Source organism: Hyla sarda, unplaced genomic scaffold (genome assembly GCF_029499605.1).
Source record: "Hyla sarda isolate aHylSar1 unplaced genomic scaffold, aHylSar1.hap1 scaffold_975, whole genome shotgun sequence".
NCBI lineage: Eukaryota > Metazoa > Chordata > Amphibia > Anura > Hylidae > Hyla > Hyla sarda.
Window position 1 is genome coordinate 21475 of NW_026611005.1, and position 25827 is coordinate 47301.

Sequence of the window (25827 nt, forward strand, 5' to 3'; positions counted from 1 at the left end):
CACACTTATGGTGACGGATAGGTAGTCAGTAGGGGTTGTAGCTGATCCCCTAAGGTAGAGTCACCATCCTTAGTGTAGGGCCTCTAGGGCACTAGGAGGCAGGTGAGCGGGACCACCCTTTTTAGGGCTGATCATCCTGCCTAGGACTAGGGCAATGAGAATTGATAGGGATGATCGAGGTCCACTAGGCCCATATCTTGTTCCCTCACCCGGTATAAATAGGCTAAGCCCTGACCCACCCCAGTGACCACATTGCAAACTAGTGAAACCATACCATCATTTATGTCTCGTGCCTTTCGAGCCTCACCTCTCTCCTTGTCTCATTAATAATTAAGAATATTCTTGTTTTATTCAAACTCTATTGTGGGGCCACCCTATGAGCCTGACCCAGGACCCGACATCAAATCTGACTAAATTAGTGCCCCTCTAAATAATTTGAGGCACCTCTGGTCACCCTGCACACTTTAGGTTGGATATGCCAGTATCCAACATACATGTCCCTAAACAGGGCCATACAACCTGACTCTGTGTTGTGGAATTACTATGTATAGTCAGGTTACCCCGTAGTGGTTGGTTGGGAACAGCTCTTTGCTAGCCACGTCCGTAACTATGGGCTATATAAATTAACTTGGGCTTTACTGTACATTGCTGACTCCACTACCATTGGTTTATATTAAATCCCTCCCCTGCCCATATGTGACCTCTGAATATTGTCACCACCAGCGCATGCATCTTATACATCTTTCATTTTGCCTACATGGTATGCGCTGGTGACTTATGAGTTACCACTGGCCAATTTATCTACACACTAGTGACGTAATTGTAACCATAGCAACTAACATCAGATTGAGTTGACCGTTCGCTGATACAATTGACAGCATCGGGATATCTAGCCACGCCCCTTCTAATGACATCTGACGGGGGCGCGGCTCTCCCGATGCTGTCAGACAGCGACCGGATATAACGCCAGACGCCGCAAACACATGCACAGAGCGCACAGTATCCACTGCAGGTATTCGCTCCGTCTGAACTACTTGCCGAACTCCAGTACCGTGAGTAATACATCCTCTTAGCTCCTCTCTCCACAGGTCTAAATAGTGATTTGGGCATTGTCTGTATATTTTTGCAGGAACCGGAATACATCACTGTATACGTGAGTGAGAACAACTATATGATGGGGTACAGGCTCTTTTTGCAGGAACCGATGCTGATGGCCATATATGTCTCTCTTGCTTTTCCATAGGTACCTGGAGTCTTACGGCAATTGAGTCCTTGATTCAGTGAGCAGGGGGACTAACTGCTCCTTTTTAAAGGGATTGCAGTATAGGTGATCCTCCATTGAGGACAAGTGGATATGTTTGATGCATACAGGATAACTAATTGTACATATTGATTCAGGTTGCTTTCAATACCTGACAGCTTGCTTTTGCTTTATTCCCCTGAGGACGGTGCATGATTGCGCTAGAAACGCGTTGGGAATTATATACTATTGAATTTTGTCTATATGTGATTTTGGTTCTACTCAATCTGCATCTTGTAGACCAATCTCGCTAACAGTGTGGACACCGGATGTTGGTGTCTATACGCTATTAGTATACTGCAACTGGTATTATCTATTTAATTCTATTTTACAACACTGACACTGGGTGTTTATCGAGTAAAAATACTTTTTAATAGATTTATTAAAAGTTACATTTTAGGCCCTCCCTGCCTTTATTATATACACAAATTATAGGCTTTTGTTTTACCCTTTTTGTTTCATAGCCATTACTACGGAACTCTAACTAACACTAACCCCGCTAACTCCTTCTTCTCCCTCCTGAAGACCAATAACATTATTTCTTCTGGATCGCTCCTCCAGATCAGCCAACTTCCCTTTCATCCCATTCCTTCTGCATTTCAGTTCTACTTTTTGTAGGGATTGCTTTTTCTATTTGTTTAACTCTTCCTTTGATCTTGTTTGTGTCGTCTCTGATAAGAGATATATCTGTACTAAGCCCACCTACTTGAGTTGTAAGATCTTCAATAGCTTTGTTACATTTTTGTACCTCCGATAGTATTGAGGATAGGACCTGATTACTATTCTCTCCTTGTTCAAAGTCCTCATTTCCCTCATCCGCCAATAATGGAGTGAATCTGGATCCCCCACCTGAGATGGATTTTGTGATTGTGTACGTGTCTTAATAGTATCATGGGGGGATTTTAGATATTTAGACATCGGGTTTGTTTCGGATCCCGACCCACCTGATCTTCTTGGGTTTAATTTCGGTGGAATAATTCACAGAGTCAACAATTTCCTTCCTTTATGAGCCAAACAAAAAGTTAGATGTCGCCTTTTCCTTATTATGGAAGGGCAATCCTTTTTCCTTCTCCTTTTTCTCCCTCTTTCCTTCCCCTTTTCCCTCCTTCCACTTCGATGTGTTGGGCACTATATTCAAGCTCAGGGTAATATATGCGACACTCCAGGTCCAGGCGTCCACACACTCGCCTCTCCTCTCACCTCACTGAGATCGCAGGCTGCCTGAGTTCCGGATCTGCGGCCGCGTCACTAAGTACATCACGTGATCTTGGCAGTGGAAAGAGTGGTAAGGCGAGGGCGGAGAGAGTGGTAAGGCGAGGGCGGAGAGAGTGGTAAGGCGAGGGCGGAGAGAGTGGTAAGGCGAGGGCGGAGAGAGTGGTAAGGCGAGGGCGGAGAGAGTGGTAAGGCGAGGGCGGAGAGAGTGGTAAGGCGAGGGCGGAGAGAGTGGTAAGGCGAGGGTGGAGAGAGTGGTAAGGCGAGGGCGGAGAGAGTGGTAAGGCGAGGGCGGAGAGAGTGGTAAGGCGAGGGCGGAGAGAGTGGTAAGGCGAGGGCGGAGAGAGTGGTAAGGCGAGGGCGGAGAGAGTGGTAAGGCGAGGGCGGAGAGAGTGGTAAGGGGAGGGAGGGGGTTTGCAGTAGTCGAATGAGGGAGGCAGCAAGGCCATCTCAGGTATCCGATGCCTCGGGCTAAGACCCGGGCTGCGTCCGGTATTCAGCAGCAAAAGCAGCGCGCTTTCACTCTGGGTCTCCACCGGTCCCAGCAGACACTCCTCCGCTGAGCACAGACGGTTCCCAACATCTTCCTCTAGCTTGGCATTGCCGGCGGGTGGGGGGTCTGGGGAGCGCAGCTGGCGGCTCGCGTCATTCCATCACGTGTACTGCATACGGGATAGTGTTTTCTGTGGGGCTGGTTGTCTTAGTGAGAGGATTGCACTTTATTTTTGTTTACAACGGGTGTCCCTGTTCTGGGGGGGGGGGTCTCAAACTAGTTCTGGAGTCCCTCTCTATGGCTCAAGGTGGTCAATAGTGTTATGGACCTACCTTTTTAAGTGCTTTGAAATGTATGTGGTTGTTTTGTATAATAAAGATAGCACACCAAAAAATACAAAAATCTATCATCCCTTTCTGCCTTGGCTTTTTTCTTTGTGATGGATTGGGGCAGAGGTCCACATCCTCTTTATTAGTCTTGATGTGGATGATTTCACTGGATGTCTATGTACTGTTGGGACCATCACTGAAGTCCTATATGTTCTTTGCAGCTGGTGCCACTAACCGACCGTGCAAAGGAGCTGTCAGAGACCGTCCGGGAGAACTGGGAGCGGATGAAAGGTGAGTGCCTCATGGGGCCAGAGAGCATAATAAGGTTCTGCTGTGTACGAAACAAGACTCTTATGGGTGGTACAAAGTCCTTAATATATGGTAATAAACTGCCCCCTATGTGTTGTATAGCCTGTCGCCAGGGTATGTACTAGTCAAACTCAGCTGATGCACGAGGAGTTACAGGAGGGGGAGCCGTCTGTCATACTGTCCTGACCTCAGTATCTGAGGAAAAGGATTTATGGGGTCATTATAAGAAGACTTAAAGTCGGCAGACAACATCATAGAGCAACAGGAAATGCTAGGAGAATTCATGTATAGGGAGAGGTATAAACAGTAGAGGTGCTCATGGATGTATAGGGAGAGGTATTAGCAGTAGAGGTGCTCATGGATGTATAGGGAGAGGTATTAGAAGTAGAGGTGCTCATGGGTGTATAGGGAGAGGTATTAGCAGTAGAGGTGCTCATGGATGTATAGGGAGAGGTATTAGCAGTAGAGGTGCTCATGGATGTATAGGGAGAGGTATTAGCAGTAGAGGTGCTCATGGGTGTATAGGGAGAGGTATTAGCAGTAGAGGTGCTCATGGATGTATAGGGAGAGGTATTAGAAGTAGAGGTGCTCATGGGTGTATAGGGAGAGGTATTAGCAGTAGAGGTGCTCATGGATGTATAGGGAGAGGTATTAGCAGTAGAGGTGCTCATGGATGTATAGGGAGAGGTATTAGCAGTACAGGTGCTCATGGGTGTATAGGGAGAGATATAAACAGTAGAGGTGCTCATGGATGTATAGGGAGAGGTATTACCAGTAGAGGGGGGACTCATGGGTGTATAGGGAGAGGTATAAGCAGTAGAGGGAAGTGCTCATGGGTGTATAGGGAGAGGTATTAGCAGTAGAGGGGGGGCTCATGGGTGTATAGGTATTAGCAGTAGATGGGACTCATGGGTGTATCGGGAGAGGTATTATCAGTAGAGGTGCTCATGGGTGTATAGGGAGAGGTATAAACAGTAGAGGTGCTGATGGATGTATAGGGAGAGGTATTAGCAGTAGAGGTGCTTATGGATGTATAGGGAGAGGTATTAGCAGTAAAGGGGCTCATGGATGTATAGGGAGAGGTATTAGCAGTAAAGGGGGGACTCATGGGTGTATAGGGAGAGGTATTACCAGTAGAGGGGGGGGGGGCTCATGGATGTATAGGGAGAGGTATTATCAGTAGAGGTGCTCATGGGTATATAGGGAGAGGTATTGGCAGTAAAGGGGGGACTCATTGGTGTATAAGGAGAGGTATTACCAGTAGAGGGGGGGGGGCTCATGGATGTATAGGGAGAGGTATAAGCAGTAGAGGGAAGTGCTCATGGGTGTATAGGGAGAGGTATTAGCAGTAGAGGGGGGGCTCATGGGTGTATAGGTATTAGCAGTAGAGGGAACTCATGGGTGTATAGGGAGAGGTATTATCAGTAGAGGGAAGTGCTCATGGGTGTATAGAGAGAGGTATTAGCAGTAGAGGGGGGCTCATGGGTGTATAGGGAGAGGTATTAGCAGAAGAGGGGGGCTCATGGGTGTATAGGGAGAGGTATTAGCAGCAGAGGGGGGCTCATGGGTGTATAGGGAGAGGTATTAGCAGTAGAGGCTGGTGCTCATACCACAATATTGGGTGGAGACTCGATCTTCATCAGTCATAGAAATACAGAGAGTGGTAGATGACTGTGGTATTATATCAGGTGGATGGTCTCTTCCTCCTGTGGTAGATGACTGTGGTATTATATCAGGTGGATGGTCTCTTCCTCCTGTGGTAGATGTCTGTGGTATTATATCTGGTGGATGGTCTCTTCCTCCTGTAGTAGATGACTGTGGTATTATATCAGGTGGATGGTCTCTTCCTCCTGTAGTAGATGTCTGTGGTATTATATCAGGTGGATGGTCTCTTCCTCCTGTAGTAGATGACTGTGGTATTATATCAGGTGGATGGTCTCTTCCTCCTGTAGTAGATGACTGTGGTATTATATCAGGTGGATGGTCTCTTCCTCCTGTGGTAGATGACTGTGGTATTATATCAGGTGGGTGGTCTCTTCCTCCTGTGGTAGATGTCTGTGGTATTATATCTGGTGGATGGTCTCTTCCTCCTGTAGTAGATGACTGTGGTATTATATCAGGTGGATGGTCTCTTCCTCCTGTAGTAGATGTCTGTGGTATTATATCAGGTGGATGGTCTCTTCCTCCTGTAGTAGATGACTGTGGTATTATATCAGGTGGATGGTCTCTTCCTCCTGTAGTAGATGACTGTGGTATTATATCAGGTGGATGGTTTCTTCCTCCTGTGGTAGATGTCTGTGGTATTATATCAGGTGGATGGTCTCTTCCTCCTGTAGTAGATGTCTGTGGTATTATATCAGGTGGATGGTCTCTTCCTCCTGTAGTAGATGACTGTGGTATTATATCAGGTGGATGGTCTCTTCCTCCTGTAGTAGATGACTGTGGTATTATATCAGGTGGATGGTCTCTTCCTCCTGTAGTAGATGACTGTGGTATTATATCAGGTGGATGGTCTCTTCCTCCTGTGGTAGATGTCTGTGGTATTATATCAGGTGGATGGTTTCTTCCTCCTGTGGTAGATGTCTGTGGTATTATATCAGGTGGATGGTCTCTTCCTCCTGTAGTAGATGTCTGTGGTATTATATCAGGTGGATGGTCTCTTCCTCCTGTAGTAGATGACTGTGGTATTATATCAGGTGGATGGTCTCTTCCTCCTGTAGTAGATGACTGTGGTATTATATCAGGTGGATGGTCTCTTCCTCCTGTAGTAGATGACTGTGGTATTATATCAGGTGGATGGTCTCTTCCTCCTGTGGTAGATGTCTGTGGTATTATATCTGGTGCATGATCTCTTCCTCCTGTAGTAGATGACTGTGGTATTATATCAGGTGGATGGTCTCTTCCTCCTGTAGTAGATGACTGTGGTATTATATCAGGTGGATGGTCTCTTCCTCCTGTGGTAGATGTCTGTGGTATTATATCAGGTGGGTGGTCTCTTCCTCCTGTGGTAGATGACTGTGGTATTATATCAGGTGGATGGTCTCTTCCTCCTGTGGTAGATGACTGTGTTATTATATCTGGTGGATGGTCTCTTCCTCCTGTAGTAGATGACTGTGGTATTATATCAGGTGGATGATCTCTTCCTCCTGTAGTAGATGACTGTGGTATTATATCAGGTGGATGGTCTCTTCCTCCTGTAGTAGATGACTGTGGTATTATATCAGGTGGGTGGTCTCTTCCTCCTGTAGTAGATATATGTGGTATTATATCAGGTGGATGGTCTCTTCCTCCTGTGTTAAATGTCTGGTATTATATCAGGTGGATGGTCTCTTCCTCCTGTGGTAGATGACTGTGGTATTATATCAGGTGGATGGTCTCTTCCTCCTGTAGTAGATGACTGTGGTATTATATCAGGTGGATGGTCTCTTCCTCCTGTAGTAGATGACTGTGGTATTATATCAGGTGGATGGTCTCTTCCTCCTGTAGTAGATGTATGTGGTATTATATCAGGTGGATGGTCTCTTCCTCCTGTAGTAGATGACTGTGGTATTATATCAGGTGGATGATCTCCCCCTCCTGTAGTAGATGACTGTGGTATTATATCAGGTGGATGGTCTCTTCCTCCTGTGGTAGATGACTGTGGTATTATATCAGGTGGATGGTCTCTTCCTCCTGTGGTAGATGACTGTGGTATTATATCAGGTGGATGGTCTCTTCCTCCTGTAGTAGATGACTGTGGTATTATATCAGGTGGATGGTCTCTTCCTCCTGTAGTAGATGACTGTGTTATTATATCTGGTGTATGGTCTCTTCCTCCTGTGGTAGATGTATGTGGTATTATATCAGGTGGATGGTCTCTTCCTCCTGTAGTAGATGTCTGTGGTATTATATCAGGTGGATGGTTTCTTCCTCCTGTGGTAGATGACTGTGGTATTATATCTGGTGGATGGTCTCTTCCTCCTGTGGTAGATGACTGTGGTATTATATCAGGTGGATGGTCTCTTCCTCCTGTAGTAGATGACTGTGGTATTATATCAGGTGGATGGTCTCTTTCTCCTGTAGTAGATGACTGTGGTATTATATCAGGTGGATGGTCTCTTTCTCCTGTAGTAGATGACTGTGGTATTATATCAGGTGGATGGTCTCTTTCTCCTGTAGTAGATGACTGTGGTATTATATCTGGTGGGTGGTCTCTTCCTCCTGTGGTAGATGACTGTGGTATTATATCTGGTGGATGGTCTCTTCCTCCTGTAGTAGATGACTGTGTTATTATATCTGGTGGATGGTCTCTTCCTCCTGTAGTAGATGACTGTGGTATTATATCAGGTGGATGATCTCTTCCTCCTGTAGTAGATGACTGTGGTATTATATCAGGTGGATGGTCTCTTCCTCCTGTAGTAGATGACTGTGGTATTATATAAGGTGGATGGTCTCTTCCTCCTGTGGTAGATGACTGTGGTATTATATCAGGTGGATGGTCTCTTCCTCCTGTAGTAGATGACTGTGGTATTATATCTGGTGCATGATCTCCCCCTCCTGTAGTAGATGTATGTGGTATTATATCAGGTGGGTGGTCTCTTCCTCCTGTAGTAGATGTCTGTGGTATTATATCAGGTGGGTGGTCTCTTCCTCCTGTAGTAGATGACTGTGGTATTATATCAGGTGGATGGTCTCTTCCTCCTGTGGTAGATGACTGTGGTATTATATCAGGTGGATGATCTCTTCCTCCTGTAGTAGATGACTGTGGTATTATATCAGGTGGATGGTCTCTTCCTCCTGTGGTAGATGACTGTGGTATTATATCAGGTGGATGGTCTCTTCCTCCCGTAGTAGATGTCTGTGTTATTATATCTGGTGGATGGTCTCATCCTCCTGTAGTAGATGACTGTGGTATTATATCAGGTGGATGGTCTCTTCCTCCTGTAGTAGATGTCTGTGGTATTATATCAGGTGGATGGTCTCTTCCTCCTGTAGTAGATGACTGTGGTATTATATCAGGTGGATGGTTTCTTCCTCCTGTAGTAGATGACTGTGGTATTATATCAGGTGGATGATCTCTTCCTCCTGTGGTAGATGACTGTGGTATTATATCTGGTGGATGGTCTCTTCCTCCTGTGGTAGATGACTGTGGTATTATATCAGGTGGGTGGTCTCTTCCTCCTGTGGTAGATGACTGTGTTATTATATCAGGTGGATGGTCTCTTCCTCCTGTAGTAGATGACTGTGGTATTATATCAGGTGGATGGTTTCTTCCTCCTGTAGTAGATGACTGTGTTATTATATCAGGTGGATGGTCTCTTCCTCCTGTAGTAGATGACTGTGTTATTATATCAGGTGGATGGTCTCTTCCTCCTGTCGTAGATGACTGTGGTATTATATCAGGTGGATGGTCTCTTCCTCCTGTAGTAGATGACTGTGGTATTATATCAGGTGGATGATCTCTTCCTCCTGTAGTAGATGACTGTGGTATTATATCAGGTGGATGGTCTCTTCCTCCTGTGGTAGATGACTGTGGTATTATATCTGGTGGATGGTCTCTTCCTCCTGTGGTAGATGACTGTGGTATTATATCTGGTGGATGGTCTCTTCCTCCTGGGGTAGATGACTGTGGTATTATATCAGGTGGGTGGTCTCTTCCTCCTGTGGTATTATATCTGGTGGGTGGTCTCTTCCTCCTGTGGTAGATGTATGTGGTATTATATAAGGTGGATGGTCTCTACCTCCTGTAGTAGATGACTGTGGTATTATATCAGGTGGATGGTCTCTTCCTCCTGTGGTAGATGACTGTGGTATTATATCAGGTGGATGGTCTCTTCCTCCTGTGGTAGATGACTGTGGTATTATATCTGGTGGATTGTCTCTTCCTCCTATAGTAGATGACTGTGGTATTATATCAGGTGGATGGTCTCTTCCTCCTGTAGTAGATGACTGTGGTATTATATCAGGTGGATGGTCTCTTCCTCCTGTAGTAGATGACTGTGGTATTATATCAGGTGGATGGTCTCTTCCTCCTGTAGTAGATGACTGTGGTATTATATCAGGTGGATGGTCTCTTCCTCCTGTGGTAGATGACTGTGGTATTATATCAGGTGGATGGTCTCTTCCTCCTGTGGTAGATGTCTGTGGTATTATATCAGGTGGATGGTCTCTTCCTCCTGTAGTAGATGACTGTGGTATTATATCAGGTGGATGGTCTCTTCCTCCTGTAGTAGATGACTGTGGTATTATCTCAGGTGGGTGGTCTCTTCCTCGTGTGGTAGATGACTGTGGTATTATCTCAGGTGGGTGGTCTCTTCTTCCTGTGGTAGATGACTGTGGTATTATATCAGGTGGATGGTCTCTTCCTCCTGTGGTATTATATCTGGTGGGTGGTCTCTTCCTCCTGTGGTAGATGTCTGTGGTATTATATCAGGTGGATGGTCTCTTCCTCCTGTTGTAGATGACTGTGGTATTATATCAGGTGGGTGGTCTCTTCCTCCTGTGGTATTATATCTGGTGGGTGGTCTCTTCCTCCTGTGGTAGATGACTGTGGTATTATATCAGGTGGATGGTCTCTTCCTCCTGTGGTAGATGACTGTGGTATTATATCAGGTGGGTGGTCTCTTCCTCCTGTAGTAGATGACTGTGGTATTATATCAGGTGGGTGGTCTCATCCTCCTGTAGTAGATGACTGTGGTATTATCTCAGGTGGATGGTCTCTTCCTCCTGTAGTAGATGACTGTGGTATTATATCAGGTGGGTGGTCTCTTCCTCCTGTAGTAGATGACTGTGGTATTATATCAGGTGGATGGTCTCTTCCTCCTGTAGTAGATGTCTGTGGTATTATATCTGGTGGATGGTCTCTTCCTCCTGTAGTAGATGACTGTGGTATTATATCAGGTGGATGGTCTCTTCCTCCTGTAGTAGATGACTGTGGTATTATATCAGGTGGATGGTCTCTTCCTCCTGTGGTAGATGACTGGTATTATATCAGGTGGATGGTCTCTTCCTCCTGTGGTAGATGACTGTGGTATTATATCAGGTGGATGGTCTCTTCCTCCTGTAGTAGATGACTGTGGTATTATATCAGGTGGATGGTCTCTTCCTCCTGTAGTAGATGACTGTGGTATTATATCTGGTGGATGGTCTCTTCCTCCTGTGGTAGATGACTGTGGTATTATATCAGGTGGATGGTCTCTTCCTCCTGTAGTAGATGACTGTGGTATTATATCAGGTGGATGGTCTCTTCCTCCTGTAGTAGATGACTGTGGTATTATATCAGGTGGATGGTCTCTTCCTCCTGTAGTAGATGACTGTGGTATTATATCAGGTGGATGGTCTCTTCCTCCTGTAGTAGATGACTGTGGTATTATATCAGGTGGATGGTCTCTTCCTCCTGTAGTAGATGACTGTGGTATTATATCAGGTGGATGGTCTCTTCCTCCTGTAGTAGATGACTGTGGTATTATATCAGGTGGATGGTCTCTTCCTCCTGTAGTAGATGACTGTGGTATTATATCAGGTGGATGGTCTCTTCCTCCTGTGGTAGATGACTGTGGTATTATATCTGGTGGATGGTCTCTTCCTCCTGTAGTAGATGACTGTGGTATTATATCTGGTGGATGGTCTCTTCCTCCTGTAGTAGATGACTGTGGTATTATATCAGGTGGATGGTCTCTTCCTCCTGTGGTAGATGTCTGTGGTATTATATCTGGTGGATGGTCTCTTCCTCCTGTGGTAGATGACTGTGGTATTATATCAGGTGGGTGGTCTCTTCCTCCTGTGGTAGATGACTGTGGTATTATATCTGGTGGATGGTCTCTTCCTCCTGTAGTAGATGACTGTGGTATTATATCAGGTGGATGGTCTCTTCCTCCTGTAGTAGATGACTGTGGTATTATATCAGGTGGATGGTCTCTTCCTCCTGTAGTAGATGACTGTGGTATTATATCTGGTGGATGGTCTCTTCCTCCTGTAGTAGATGACTGTGGTATTATATCAGGTGGATGGTCTCTTCCTCCTGTGGTAGATGACTGTGGTATTATATCAGGTGGATGGTCTCTTCCTCCTGTAGTAGATGACTGTGGTATTATATCAGGTGGATGGTCTCTTCCTCCTGTAGTAGATGACTGTGGTATTATATCTGGTGGATGGTCTCTTCCTCCTGTGGTAGATGACTGTGGTATTATATCAGGTGGATGGTCTCTTCCTCCTGTAGTAGATGACTGTGGTATTATATCAGGTGGATGGTCTCTTCCTCCTGTAGTAGATGACTGTGGTATTATATCAGGTGGATGGTCTCTTCCTCCTGTAGTAGATGACTGTGGTATTATATCAGGTGGATGGTCTCTTCCTCCTGTAGTAGATGACTGTGGTATTATATCAGGTGGATGGTCTCTTCCTCCTGTAGTAGATGACTGTGGTATTATATCAGGTGGATGGTCTCTTCCTCCTGTAGTAGATGACTGTGGTATTATATCAGGTGGATGGTCTCTTCCTCCTGTAGTAGATGACTGTGGTATTATATCAGGTGGATGGTCTCTTCCTCCTGTGGTAGATGACTGTGGTATTATATCTGGTGGATGGTCTCTTCCTCCTGTAGTAGATGACTGTGGTATTATATCTGGTGGATGGTCTCTTCCTCCTGTAGTAGATGACTGTGGTATTATATCAGGTGGATGGTCTCTTCCTCCTGTGGTAGATGTCTGTGGTATTATATCTGGTGGATGGTCTCTTCCTCCTGTGGTAGATGACTGTGGTATTATATCAGGTGGGTGGTCTCTTCCTCCTGTGGTAGATGACTGTGGTATTATATCTGGTGGATGGTCTCTTCCTCCTGTAGTAGATGACTGTGGTATTATATCAGGTGGATGGTCTCTTCCTCCTGTAGTAGATGACTGTGGTATTATATCAGGTGGATGATCTCTTCCTCCTGTAGTAGATGACTGTGGTATTATATCTGGTGGATGGTCTCTTCCTCCTGTAGTAGATGACTGTGGTATTATATCAGGTGGATGGTCTCTTCCTCCTGTAGTAGATGTCTGTGGTATTATATCAGGTGGATGGTCTCTTCCTCCTGTAGTAGATGTCTGTGGTATTATATCAGGTGGATGGTTTCTTCCTCCTGTGGTAGATGACTGTGGTATTATATCTGGTGGATGGTCTCTTCCTCCTGTGGTAGATGACTGTGGTATTATATCAGGTGGATGGTTTCTTCCTCCTGTAGTAGATGACTATGGTATTATATCAGGTGGATGGTCTCTTCTTCCTGTAGTAGATGACTATGGTATTATATCAGGTGGATGGTCTCTTCCTCCTGTAGTAGATGACTGTGGTATTATATCTGGTGGATGGTCTCTTCCTCCTGTAGTAGATGACTGTGGTATTATATCAGGTGGATGGTCTCTTCCTCCTGTAGTAGATGACTGTGGTATTATATCAGGTGGATGGTCTCTTCCTCCTGTAGTAGATGACTGTGGTATTATATCTGGTGGATGGTCTCTTCCTCCTGTAGTAGATGACTGTGGTATTATATCTGGTGGATGGTCTCTTCCTCCTGTAGTAGATGACTGTGTTATTATATCTGGTGGATGGTCTCTTCCTCCTGTAGTAGATGACTGTGGTATTATATCAGGTGGATGGTCTCTTCCTCCTGTAGTAGATGACTGTGGTATTATATAAGGTGGATGGTCTCTTCCTCCTGTGGTAGATGACTGTGGTATTATATCTGGTGGATGGTCTCTTCCTCCTGTAGTAGATGACTGTGGTATTATATCAGGTGGATGGTCTCTTCCTCCTGTGGTAGATGACTGTGGTATTATATCTGGTGGATGGTCTCTTCCTCCTGTAGTAGATGACTGTGGTATTATATCAGGTGGATGGTCTCTTCCTCCTGTAGTAGATGACTGTGGTATTATATCAGGTGGATGGTCTCTTCCTCCTGTAGTAGATGACTGTGGTATTATATCTGGTGCATGATCTCCCCCTCCTGTAGTAGATGACTGTTGTATTATATCAGGTGGGTGGTCTCTTCCTCCTGTGGTAGATGACTGTGGTATTATATCTGGTGCATGATCTCCCCCTCCTGTAGTAGATGACTGTGGTATTATATCAGGTGGATGGTCTCTTCCTCCTGTAGTAGATGACTGTGGTATTATATCAGGTGGATGGTCTCTTCCTCCTGTAGTAGATGACTGTGGTATTATATCAGGTGGATGGTCTCTTCCTCCTGTAGTAGATGACTGTGGTATTATATCTGGTGGATGGTCTCTTCCTCCTGTGGTAGATGACTGTGGTATTATATCAGGTGGGTGGTCTCTTCCTCCTGTGGTAGATGACTGTGGTATTATATCAGGTGGATGGTCTCTTCCTCCTGTGGTATTATATCTGGTGGGTGGTCTCTTCCTCCTGTGGTAGATGTATGTGGTATTATATCAGGTGGGTGGTCTCTTCCTCCTGTGGTAGATGACTGTGGTATTATATCAGGTGGGTGGTCTCTTCCTCCTGTGGTATTATATCTGGTGGGTGGTCTCTTCCTCCTGTGGTAGATGTATGTGGTATTATATAAGGTGGATGGTCTCTTCCTCCTGTGGTAGATGACTGTGGTATTATATCTGGTGGATGGTCTCTTCCTCCTGTAGTAGATGACTGTGGTATTATATCAGGTGGATGGTCTCTTCCTCCTGTAGTAGATGACTGTGGTATTATATCAGGTGGATGGTCTCTTCCTCCTGTAGTAGATGACTGTGGTATTATATCAGGTGGATGGTCTCTTCCTCCTGTGGTAGATGACTGTGGTATTATATCAGGTGGATGGTCTCTTCCTCCTGTAGTAGATGTCTGTGTTATTATATCTGGTGGATGGTCTCTTCCTCCTGTGGTAGATGTCTGTGGTATTATATCAGGTGGATGGTCTCTTCCTCCTGTAGTAGATGACTGTGGTATTATATCAGGTGGATGGTCTCTTCCTCCTGTAGTAGATGTCTGTGGTATTATATCAGGTGGATGGTCTCTTCCTCCTGTGGTAGATGACTATGGTATTATATCAGGTGGGTGGTCTCTTCCTCCTGTAGTAGATGACTGTGGTATTATATCAGGTGGATGGTCTCTTCCTCCTGTAGTAGATGACTGTGGTATTATATCAGGTGGATGGTCTCTTCTTCCTGTAGTAGATGACTGTGGTATTATATCAGGTGGATGGTTTCTTCCTCCTGTAGTAGATGACTGTGGTATTATATCAGGTGGATGGTCTCTTCCTCCTGTAGTAGATGACTGTGGTATTATATCAGGTGGATGGTCTCTTCCTCCTGTAGTAGATGACTGTGGTATTATATCAGGTGGATGGTCTCTTCCTCCTGTAGTAGATGACTGTGGTATTATATCAGGTGGATGGTCTCTTCCTCCTGTGGTAGATGACTGTGGTATTATATCTGGTGGATGGTCTCTTCCTCCTGTAGTAGATGACTGTGGTATTATATCAGGTGGATGGTCTCTTCCTCCTGTAGTAGATGTCTGTGGTATTATATCAGGTGGATGGTCTCTTCCTCCTGTGGTAGATGTCTGTGTTATTATATCTGGTGGATGGTCTCTTCCTCCTGTAGTAGATGACTGTGGTATTATATCAGGTGGATGGTCTCTTCCTCCTGTAGTAGATGACTGTGGTATTATATAAGGTGGATGGTCTCTTCCTCCTGTGGTAGATGACTGTGGTATTATATCTGGTGGATGGTCTCTTCCTCCTGTAGTAGATGACTGTGGTATTATATCAGGTGGATGGTCTCTTCCTCCTGTGGTATTATATCTGGTGGGTGGTCTCTTCCTCCTGTGGTAGATGTATGTGGTATTATATAAGGTGGATGGTCTCTTCCTCCTGTAGTAGATGACTGTGGTATTATATCAGGTGGGTGGTCTCTTCCTCCTGTGGTAGATGACTGTGGTATTATATCAGGTGGATGGTCTCTTCCTCCTGTAGTAGATGACTGTGGTATTATATCAGGTGGATGGTCTCTTCCTCCTGTAGTAGATGTATGTGGTATTATATCAGGTGGGTGGTCTCTTCCTCCTGTGGTAGATGACTGTGGTATTATATCAGGTGGATGGTCTCTTCCTCCTGTGGTATTATATCTGGTGGGTGGTCTCTTCCTCCTGTGGTAGATGTATGTGGTATTATATCAGGTGGGTGGTCTCTTCCTCCTGTGGTAGATGACTGTAGTATTATGTCAGGTGGATGGTCTCTTCCTCGTGTGGTAGATGACTGTGGTATTATCTCAGGTGGGTGGTCTCTTCCTCCTGTGGTAGATGACTGTGGTATTATATCAGGTGGGTGGTCTCTTCCTCCTGTGGTATTATATCTGGTGGGTGGTCTCTTCCTCCTGTGGTAGATGTATGTGGTATTATATCAGGTGGATGGTCTCTTCCTCCTGTAGTAGATGTCTGTGTTATTATATCTGGAGGATGGTCTCTTCCTCCTGTGGTAGATGTCTGTGGTATTATATCTGGTGGGTGGTCTCTTCCTCCTCTGGTAGATGACTGTGGTATTATATCAGGTGGATGGTCTCTTCCTCCTGTGTTAAATGTCTCTGGTATTATATCAGGTGGATGGTCTCTTCCTCCTGTGGTAGATGACTGTGGTATTATATCAGGTGGGTGGTCTCTTCCTCCTGTATTAAATGTCTGTGGTATTATATCAGGTGGATGGTCTCTTCCTCCTGTGGTAGATGACTGTGGTATTATATCAGGTGGATGGTCTCTTCCTCCTGTAGTAGATGTCTGTGGTATTATATCAGGTGGATGGTCTCTTTCTCCTGTAGTAGATGACTGTGGTATTATATCAGGTGGATGGTCTCTTCCTCCTGTGGTAGATGACTGTGGTATTATATCTGGTGGATGGTCTCTTCCTCCTGTGGTAGATGACTGTGGTATTATATCTGGTGGATGGTCTCTTCCTCCTGTAGTAGATGACTGTGGTATTATATCTGGTGGATGGTCTCTTCCTCCTGTGGTAGATGACTGTGGTATTATATCAGGTGGATGGTCTCTTCCTCCTGTAGTAGATGACTGTGGTATTATATCAGGTGGATGGTCTCTTCCTCCTGTGGTAGATAACTGTGGTATTATATCAGGTGGGTGGTCTCTTCCTCCTGTAGTAGATGACTGTGGTATTATATCTGGTGGATGATCTCTTCCTCCTGTAGTAGATGACTGTGGTATTATCTCAAGTGGATGGTCTCTTCCTCCTGTAGTAGATGACTGTGGTATTATATCAGGTGGGTGGTCTCTTCCTCCTGTGGTAGATGTATGTGGTATTATATCAGGTGGATGGTCTCTTCCTCCTGTAGTAGATGACTGTGGTATTATATCTGGTGGATGGTCTCTTCCTCCTGTGTTAGATGTCTGTGGTATTATATCAGGTGGATGGTCTCTTCCTCCTGTGGTAGATGACTGTGGTATTATATCAGGTGGATGGTCTCTTCCTCCTGTAGTAGATGACTGTGGTATTATATCTGGTGGATGGTCTCTTCCTCCTTTGTTAGATGTCTGTGGTATTATATCTGGTGGGTGGTCTCTTCCTCCTCTGGTAGATGACTGTGGTATTATATCAGGTGGATGGTCTCTTCCTCCTGTAGTAGATGACTGTGGTATTATATCAGGTGGATGGTCTCTTCCTCCTGTGGTATTATATCTGGTGGATGGTCTCTTCCTCCTGTAGTAGATGACTGTGGTATTATATCAGGTGGATGGTCTCTTCCTCCTGTAGTAGATGACTGTGGTATTATATCTGGTGGATGGTCTCTTCCTCCTGTAGTAGATGACTGTGGTATTATATCAGGTGGATGATATCTTCCGCCTGTGGTAGATGACTGTGGTATTATATCTGGTGGATGATCTCTTCCTCCTGTAGTAGATGACTGTGGTATTATATCAGGTGGATGGTCTCTACCTGCTGTAGTAGATGACTGTGGTATTATATCAGGTGGATGGTCTCTTCCTCCTGTGGTAGATGTCTGTGGTATTATATCTGGTGGATGGTCTCTTCCTCCTGTAGTAGATGATTGTGGTATTATATCTGGTGTATGGTCTCTTCCTCGTGTGGTAGATGACTGTGGTATTATATCAGGTGGATGGTCTCTTCCTCCTGTGGTAGATGTCTGTGGTATTATATCTGGTGGATGGTCTCTTCCTCCTGTAGTAGATGACTGTGGTATTATATCTGGTGTATGGTCTCTTCCTCGTGTGGTAGATGACTGTGGTATTATATCAGGTGGATGGTCTCTTCCTCCTGTAGTAGATGACTGTGGTATTATATCAGGTGGATGGTCTCTACCTCCTGTAGTAGATGACTGTGGTATTATATCAGGTGGATGGTCTCTTCCTCCTGTAGTAGATGACTGTGGTATTATATCAGGTGGGTGGTCTCTTCCTCCTGTAGTAGATGACTGTGGTATTATATCAGGTGGATGGTCTCTTCCTCCTGTAGTAGATGACTGTGGTATTATATCAGGTGGATGATATCTTCCGCCTGTGGTAGATGACTGTGGTATTATATCAGGTGGATGGTCTCTTCCTCCTGTGGTAGATGACTGTGGTATTATATCTGGTGTATGGTCTCTTCCTCCTGTAGTAGATGACTGTGGTATTATATCAGGTGGATGGTCTCTTCCTCCTGTAGTAGATGTCTGTGTTATTATATCTGGTGGATGGTCTCTTCCTCCTCTGGTAGATGACTGTGGTATTATATCAGGTGGATGGTCTCTTCCTCCTGTAGTAGATGACTGTGGTATTATATCAGGTGGATGGTCTCTTCCTCCTGTGGTATTATATCTGGTGGATGGTCTCTTCCTCCTGTAGTAGATGACTGTGGTATTATATCAGGTGGATGATCTCTTCCTCCTGTGGTAGATGACTGTGGTATTATATCAAGTGGATGGTCTCTACCTCCTGTAGTAGATGACTGTGGTATTATATCTGGTGGATGGTCTCTTCCTCCTGTAGTAGATGACTGTGGTATTATATCAGGTGGATGATATCTTCCGCCTGTGGTAGATGACTGTGGTATTATATCTGGTGGATGATCTCTTCCTCCTGTAGTAGATGACTGTGGTATTATATCAGGTGGATGGTCTCTACCTGCTGTAGTAGATGACTGTGGTATTATATCAGGTGGATGGTCTCTTCCTCCTGTGGTAGATGTCTGTGGTATTATATCTGGTGGATGGTCTCTTCCTCCTGTAGTAGATGATTGTGGTATTATATCTGGTGTATGGTCTCTTCCTCGTGTGGTAGATGACTGTGGTATTATATCAGGTGGATGGTCTCTTCCTCCTGTGGTAGATGTCTGTGGTATTATATCTGGTGGATGGTCTCTTCCTCCTGTAGTAGATGACTGTGGTATTATATCAGGTGGATGGTCTCTTCCTCGTGTGGTAGATGACTGTGGTATTATATCAGGTGGATGGTCTCTTCCTCCTGTGGTAGATGTCTGTGGTATTATATCAGGTGGATGATCTCTTCCTCCTCTGGTAGATGACTGTGGTATTATATCTGGTGTATGGTCTCTTCCTCGTGTGGTAGATGACTGTGGTATTATATCAGGTGGATGGTCTCTTCCTCCTGTAGTAGATGACTGTGGTATTATATCAGGTGGATGGTCTCTACCTCCTGTAGTAGATGACTGTGGTATTATATCAGGTGGATGGTCTCTTCCTCCTGTAGTAGATGACTGTGGTATTATATCAGGTGGGTGGTCTCTTCCTCCTGTAGTAGATGACTGTGGTATTATATCAGGTGGATGGTCTCTTCCTCCTGTGGTAGATGACTGTGGTATTATATCAGGTGGATGGTCTCTTCCTCCTGTAGTAGATTTCTGTGTTATTATATCTGGTGGATGATCTCTTCCTCCTGTAGTAGATGACTGTGGTATTATATCAGGTGGATGGTCTCTTCCTCCTGTGGTAGATGTCTGTGGTATTATATCTGGTGGGTGGTCTCTTCCTCCTCTGGTAGATGACTGTGGTATTATATCAGGTGGATGGTCTCTTCCTCCTGTAGTAGATGACTGTGGTATTATATCAGGTGGATGGTCTCTTCCTCCTGTAGTAGATGACTGTGGTATTATATCAGGTGGATGGTCTCTTCCTCCTGTAGTAGATGACTGTGGTATTATATCAGGTGGATGGTCTCTTCCTCCTGTGGTAGATGACTGTGGTATTATATCAGGTGGATGGTCTCTTCCTCCTGTAGTAGATGACTGTGGTATTATATCAGGTGGATGGTCTCTTCCTCCTGTAGTAGATGACTGTGGTATTATATCAGGTGGATGATATCTTCCGCCTGTGGTAGATGACTGTGGTATTATATCAGGTGGATGGTCTCTTCCTCCTGTGGTAGATGACTGTGGTATTATATCTGGTGTATGGTCTCTTCCTCCTGTAGTAGATGACTGTGGTATTATATCAGGTGGATGGTCTCTTCCTCCTGTAGTAGATGTCTGTGTTATTATATCTGGTGGATGGTCTCTTCCTCCTCTGGTAGATGACTGTGGTATTATATCTGGTGGATGGTCTCTTCCTCCTGTAGTAGATGACTGTGGTATTATATCAGGTGGGTGGTCTCTTCCTCCTGTGGTATTATATCAGGTGGATGGTCTCTTCCTCCTATAGTAGATGACTGTGGTATTATATCAGGTGGATGGTCTCTTCCTCCTGTGGTATTATATCTGGTGGATGGTCTCTTCCTCCTGTAGTAGATGACTGTGGTATTATATCAGGTGGATGATCTCTTCCTCCTGTGGTAGATGACTGTGGTATTATATCAAGTGGATGGTCTCTACCTCCTGTAGTAGATGACTGTGGTATTATATCTGGTGGATGGTCTCTTCCTCCTGTAGTAGATGACTGTGGTATTATATCAGGTGGATGATATCTTCCGCCTGTGGTAGATGACTGTGGTATTATATCTGGTGGATGATCTCTTCCTCCTGTAGTAGATGACTGTGGTATTATATCAGGTGGATGGTCTCTACCTGCTGTAGTAGATGACTGTGGTATTATATCAGGTGGATGGTCTCTTCCTCCTGTGGTAGATGTCTGTGTTATTATATCTGGTGGATGGTCTCTTCCTCCTGTAGTAGATGACTGTGGTATTATATCAGGTGGATGGTCTCTTCCTCCTGTGGTAGATGTCTGTGGTATTATATCTGGTGGATGGTCTCTTCCTCCTGTAGTAGATGACTGTGGTATTATATCAGGTGGATGGTCTCTTCCTCCTGTAGTAGATGACTGTGGTATTATATCAGGTGGATGGTCTCTACCTCCTGTAGTAGATGACTGTGGTATTATATCAGGTGGATGGTCTCTTCCTCCTGTAGTAGATGACTGTGGTATTATATCAGGTGGATGGTCTCTTCCTCCTGTAGTAGATGACTGTGGTATTATATCAGGTGGATGGTCTCTTCCTCCTGTGGTAGATGACTGTGGTATTATATCAGGTGGATGGTCTCTTCCTCCTGTAGTAGATGTCTGTGTTATTATATCTGGTGGATGGTCTCTTCCTCCTGTGGTAGATGTCTGTGGTATTATATCAGGTGGATGGTCTCTTCCTCCTGTAGTAGATGACTGTGGTATTATATCAGGTGGATGGTCTCTTCCTCCTGTAGTAGATGTCTGTGGTATTATATCAGGTGGATGGTCTCTTCCTCCTGTGGTAGATGACTATGGTATTATATCAGGTGGATGGTCTCTTCTTCCTGTAGTAGATGACTGTGGTATTATATCAGGTGGATGGTTTCTTCCTCCTGTAGTAGATGACTGTGGTATTATATCAGGTGGATGGTCTCTTCCTCCTGTAGTAGATGACTGTGGTATTATATCAGGTGGATGGTCTCTTCCTCCTGTAGTAGATGACTGTGGTATTATATCAGGTGGATGGTCTCTTCCTCCTGTGGTAGATGACTGTGGTATTATATCTGGTGGATGGTCTCTTCCTCCTGTAGTAGATGACTGTGTTATTATATCTGGTGGATGGTCTCTTCCTCCTGTAGTAGATGACTGTGGTATTATATCAGGTGGATGGTCTCTTCCTCCTGTAGTAGATGACTGTGGTATTATATAAGGTGGATGGTCTCTTCCTCCTGTGGTAGATGACTGTGGTATTATATCTGGTGGATGGTCTCTTCCTCCTGTAGTAGATGACTGTGGTATTATATCAGGTGGATGGTCTCTTCCTCCTGTGGTATTATATCTGGTGGGTGGTCTCTTCCTCCTGTGGTAGATGTATGTGGTATTATATAAGGTGGATGGTCTCTTCCTCCTGTAGTAGATGACTGTGGTATTATATCAGGTGGATGGTCTCTTCCTCCTGTAGTAGATGACTGTGGTATTATATCAGGTGGATGGTCTCTTCCTCCTGTAGTAGATGACTGTGGTATTATATCTGGTGCATGATCTCCCCCTCCTGTAGTAGATGACTGTGGTATTATATCAGGTGGGTGGTCTCTTCCTCCTGTGGTAGATGACTGTGGTATTATATCAGGTGGATGGTCTCTTCCTCCTGTAGTAGATGACTGTGGTATTATATCAGGTGGATGGTCTCTTCCTCCTGTAGTAGATGACTGTGGTATTATATCAGGTGGATGGTCTCTTCCTCCTGTAGTAGATGTATGTGGTATTATATCAGGTGGGTGGTCTCTTCCTCCTGTGGTAGATGACTGTGGTATTATATCAGGTGGATGGTCTCTTCCTCCTGTGGTATTATATCTGGTGGGTGGTCTCTTCCTCCTGTGGTAGATGTATGTGGTATTATATCAGGTGGGTGGTCTCTTCCTCCTGTGGTAGATGACTGTGGTATTATATCAGGTGGGTGGTCTCTTCCTCCTGTGGTATTATATCTGGTGGGTGGTCTCTTCCTCCTGTGGTAGATGTATGTGGTATTATATAAGGTGGATGGTCTCTTCCTCCTGTGGTAGATGACTGTGGTATTATATCTGGTGGATGGTCTCTTCCTCCTGTAGTAGATGACTGTGGTATTATATCAGGTGGATGGTCTCTTCCTCCTGTAGTAGATGACTGTGGTATTATATCAGGTGGATGGTCTCTTCCTCCTGTAGTAGATGACTGTGGTATTATATCAGGTGGATGGTCTCTTCCTCCTGTAGTAGATGACTGTGGTATTATATCAGGTGGATGGTCTCTTCCTCCTGTGGTAGATGACTGTGGTATTATATCAGGTGGATGGTCTCTTCCTCCTGTAGTAGATGTCTGTGTTATTATATCTGGTGGATGGTCTCTTCCTCCTGTGGTAGATGTCTGTGGTATTATATCAGGTGGATGGTCTCTTCCTCCTGTAGTAGATGTCTGTGTTATTATATCTGGTGGATGGTCTCTTCCTCCTGTAGTAGATGACTGTGGTATTATATCAGGTGGATGGTCTCTTCCTCCTGTAGTAGATGACTGTGGTATTATATCAGGTGGATGGTCTCTTCCTCCTGTAATAGATGACTGTGGTATTATATCAGGTGGATGGTCTCTTCCTCCTGTAGTAGATGTCTGTGGTATTATATCAGGTGGATGGTCTCTTCCTCCTGTAGTAGATGACTGTAGTATTATGTCAGGTGGATGGTCTCTTCCTCGTGTGGTAGATGACTGTGGTATTATCTCAGGTGGGTGGTCTCTTCCTCCTGTGGTAGATGACTGTGGTATTATATCAGGTGGGTGGTCTCTTCCTCCTGTGGTATTATATCTGGTGGGTGGTCTCTTCCTCCTGTGGTAGATGTATGTGGTATTATATCAGGTGGATGGTCTCTTCCTCCTGTAGTAGATGTCTGTGTTATTATATCTGGTGGATGGTCTCTTCCTCCTGTGGTAGATGTCTGTGGTATTATATCTGGTGGGTGGTCTCTTCCTCCTCTGGTAGATGACTGTGGTATTATATCAGGTGGATGGTCTCTTCCTCCTGTGTTAAATGTCTCTGGTATTATATCAGGTGGATGGTCTCTTCCTCCTGTGGTAGATGACTGTGGTATTATATCAGGTGGGTGGTCTCTTCCTCCTGTATTAAATGTCTGTGGTATTATATCAGGTGGATGGTCTCTTCCTCCTGTGGTAGATGACTGTGGTATTATATCAGGTGGATGGTCTCTTCCTCCTGTAGTAGATGTCTGTGGTATTATATCAGGTGGATGGTCTCTTTCTCCTGTAGTAGATGACTGTGGTATTATATCAGGTGGATGGTCTCTTCCTCCTGTGGTAGATGACTGTGGTATTATATCTGGTGGATGGTCTCTTCCTCCTGTGGTAGATGACTGTGGTATTATATCTGGTGGATGGTCTCTTCCTCCTGTAGTAGATGACTGTGGTATTATATCTGGTGGATGGTCTCTTCCTCCTGTGGTAGATGACTGTGGTATTATATCAGGTGGATGGTCTCTTCCTCCTGTAGTAGATGACTGTGGTATTATATCAGGTGGATGGTCTCTTCCTCCTGTGGTAGATAACTGTGGTATTATATCAGGTGGGTGGTCTCTTCCTCCTGTAGTAGATGACTGTGGTATTATATCTGGTGGATGATCTCTTCCTCCTGTAGTAGATGACTGTGGTATTATCTCAAGTGGATGGTCTCTTCCTCCTGTAGTAGATGACTGTGGTATTATATCAGGTGGGTGGTCTCTTCCTCCTGTGGTAGATGTATGTGGTATTATATCAGGTGGATGGTCTCTTCCTCCTGTAGTAGATGACTGTGGTATTATATCTGGTGGATGGTCTCTTCCTCCTGTAGTAGATGACTGTGGTATTATATCTGGTGGATGGTCTCTTCCTCCTGTGTTAGATGTCTGTGGTATTATATCAGGTGGATGGTCTCTTCCTCCTGTGGTAGATGACTGTGGTATTATATCAGGTGGATGGTCTCTTCCTCCTGTAGTAGATGACTGTGGTATTATATCTGGTGGATGGTCTCTTCCTCCTTTGTTAGATGTCTGTGGTATTATATCTGGTGGGTGGTCTCTTCCTCCTCTGGTAGATGACTGTGGTATTATATCAGGTGGATGGTCTCTTCCTCCTGTGGTATTATATCTGGTGGATGGTCTCTTCCTCCTGTAGTAGATGACTGTGGTATTATATCAGGTGGATGGTCTCTTCCTCCTGTAGTAGATGACTGTGGTATTATATCAGGTGGATGATCTCTTCCTCCTGTGGTAGATGACTGTGGTATTATATCAGGTGGATGATCTCTTTCTCCTGTAGTAGATGACTGTGGTATTATATCAGGTGGGTGGTCTCTTCCTCCTGTAGTAGATGACTGTGGTATTATATCAGGTGGATGGTCTCTTTCTCCTGTAGTAGATGACTGTGGTATTATATCAGGTGGGTGGTCTCTTCCTCCTGTAGTAGATGACTGTGGTATTATATCAGGTGGATGGTCTCTTCCTCCTGTGGTAGATGACTGTGGTATTATATCAGGTGGATGGTCTCTTCCTCCTGTAGTAGATTTCTGTGTTATTATATCTGGTGGATGGTCTCTTCCTCCTGTGGTAGATGTCTGTGGTATTATATCTGGTGGGTGGTCTCTTCCTCCTCTGGTAGATGACTGTGGTATTATATCAGGTGGATGGTCTCTTCCTCCTGTAGTAGATGACTGTGGTATTATATCAGGTGGATGGTCTCTTCCTCCTGTAGTAGATGACTGTGGTATTATATCAGGTGGATGGTCTCTTCCTCCTGTAGTAGATGACTGTGGTATTATATCAGGTGGATGATATCTTCCGCCTGTGGTAGATGACTGTGGTATTATATCAGGTGGATGGTCTCTTCCTCCTGTGGTAGATGACTGTGGTATTATATCTGGTGTATGGTCTCTTCCTCCTGTAGTAGATGACTGTGGTATTATATCAGGTGGATGGTCTCTTCCTCCTGTAGTAGATGTCTGTGTTATTATATCTGGTGGATGGTCTCTTCCTCCTCTGGTAGATGACTGTGGTATTATATCAGGTGGATGGTCTCTTCCTCCTGTAGTAGATGACTGTGGTATTATATCAGGTGGATGGTCTCTTCCTCCTGTGGTATTATATCTGGTGGATGGTCTCTTCCTCCTGTAGTAGATGACTGTGGTATTATATCAGGTGGATGATCTCTTCCTCCTGTGGTAGATGACTGTGGTATTATATCAGGTGGATGGTCTCTTCCTCCTGTAGTAGATGACTGTGGTATTATATC

The 25827-nt window shown here is 44.9% G+C and overlaps 1 protein-coding gene across 1 annotated transcript in view; it reads left to right on the forward strand.

Moving 5' to 3' along the window:
* The first annotated feature begins 573 nt into the window (after window positions 1–573).
* WDR4 (WD repeat domain 4) overlaps window positions 574–25827 on the forward strand; it is a 29978-nt gene continuing 4724 nt past the window's right edge. Inside the window, exons 1-2 of the mRNA XM_056554920.1 lie at window positions 574–1052; window positions 3556–3625. Of these exons, the coding sequence (XP_056410895.1) occupies window positions 984–1052; window positions 3556–3625 (139 nt within the window). The 5' untranslated portion in view covers window positions 574–983. The remainder of the gene's footprint in view (window positions 1053–3555; window positions 3626–25827) is intronic.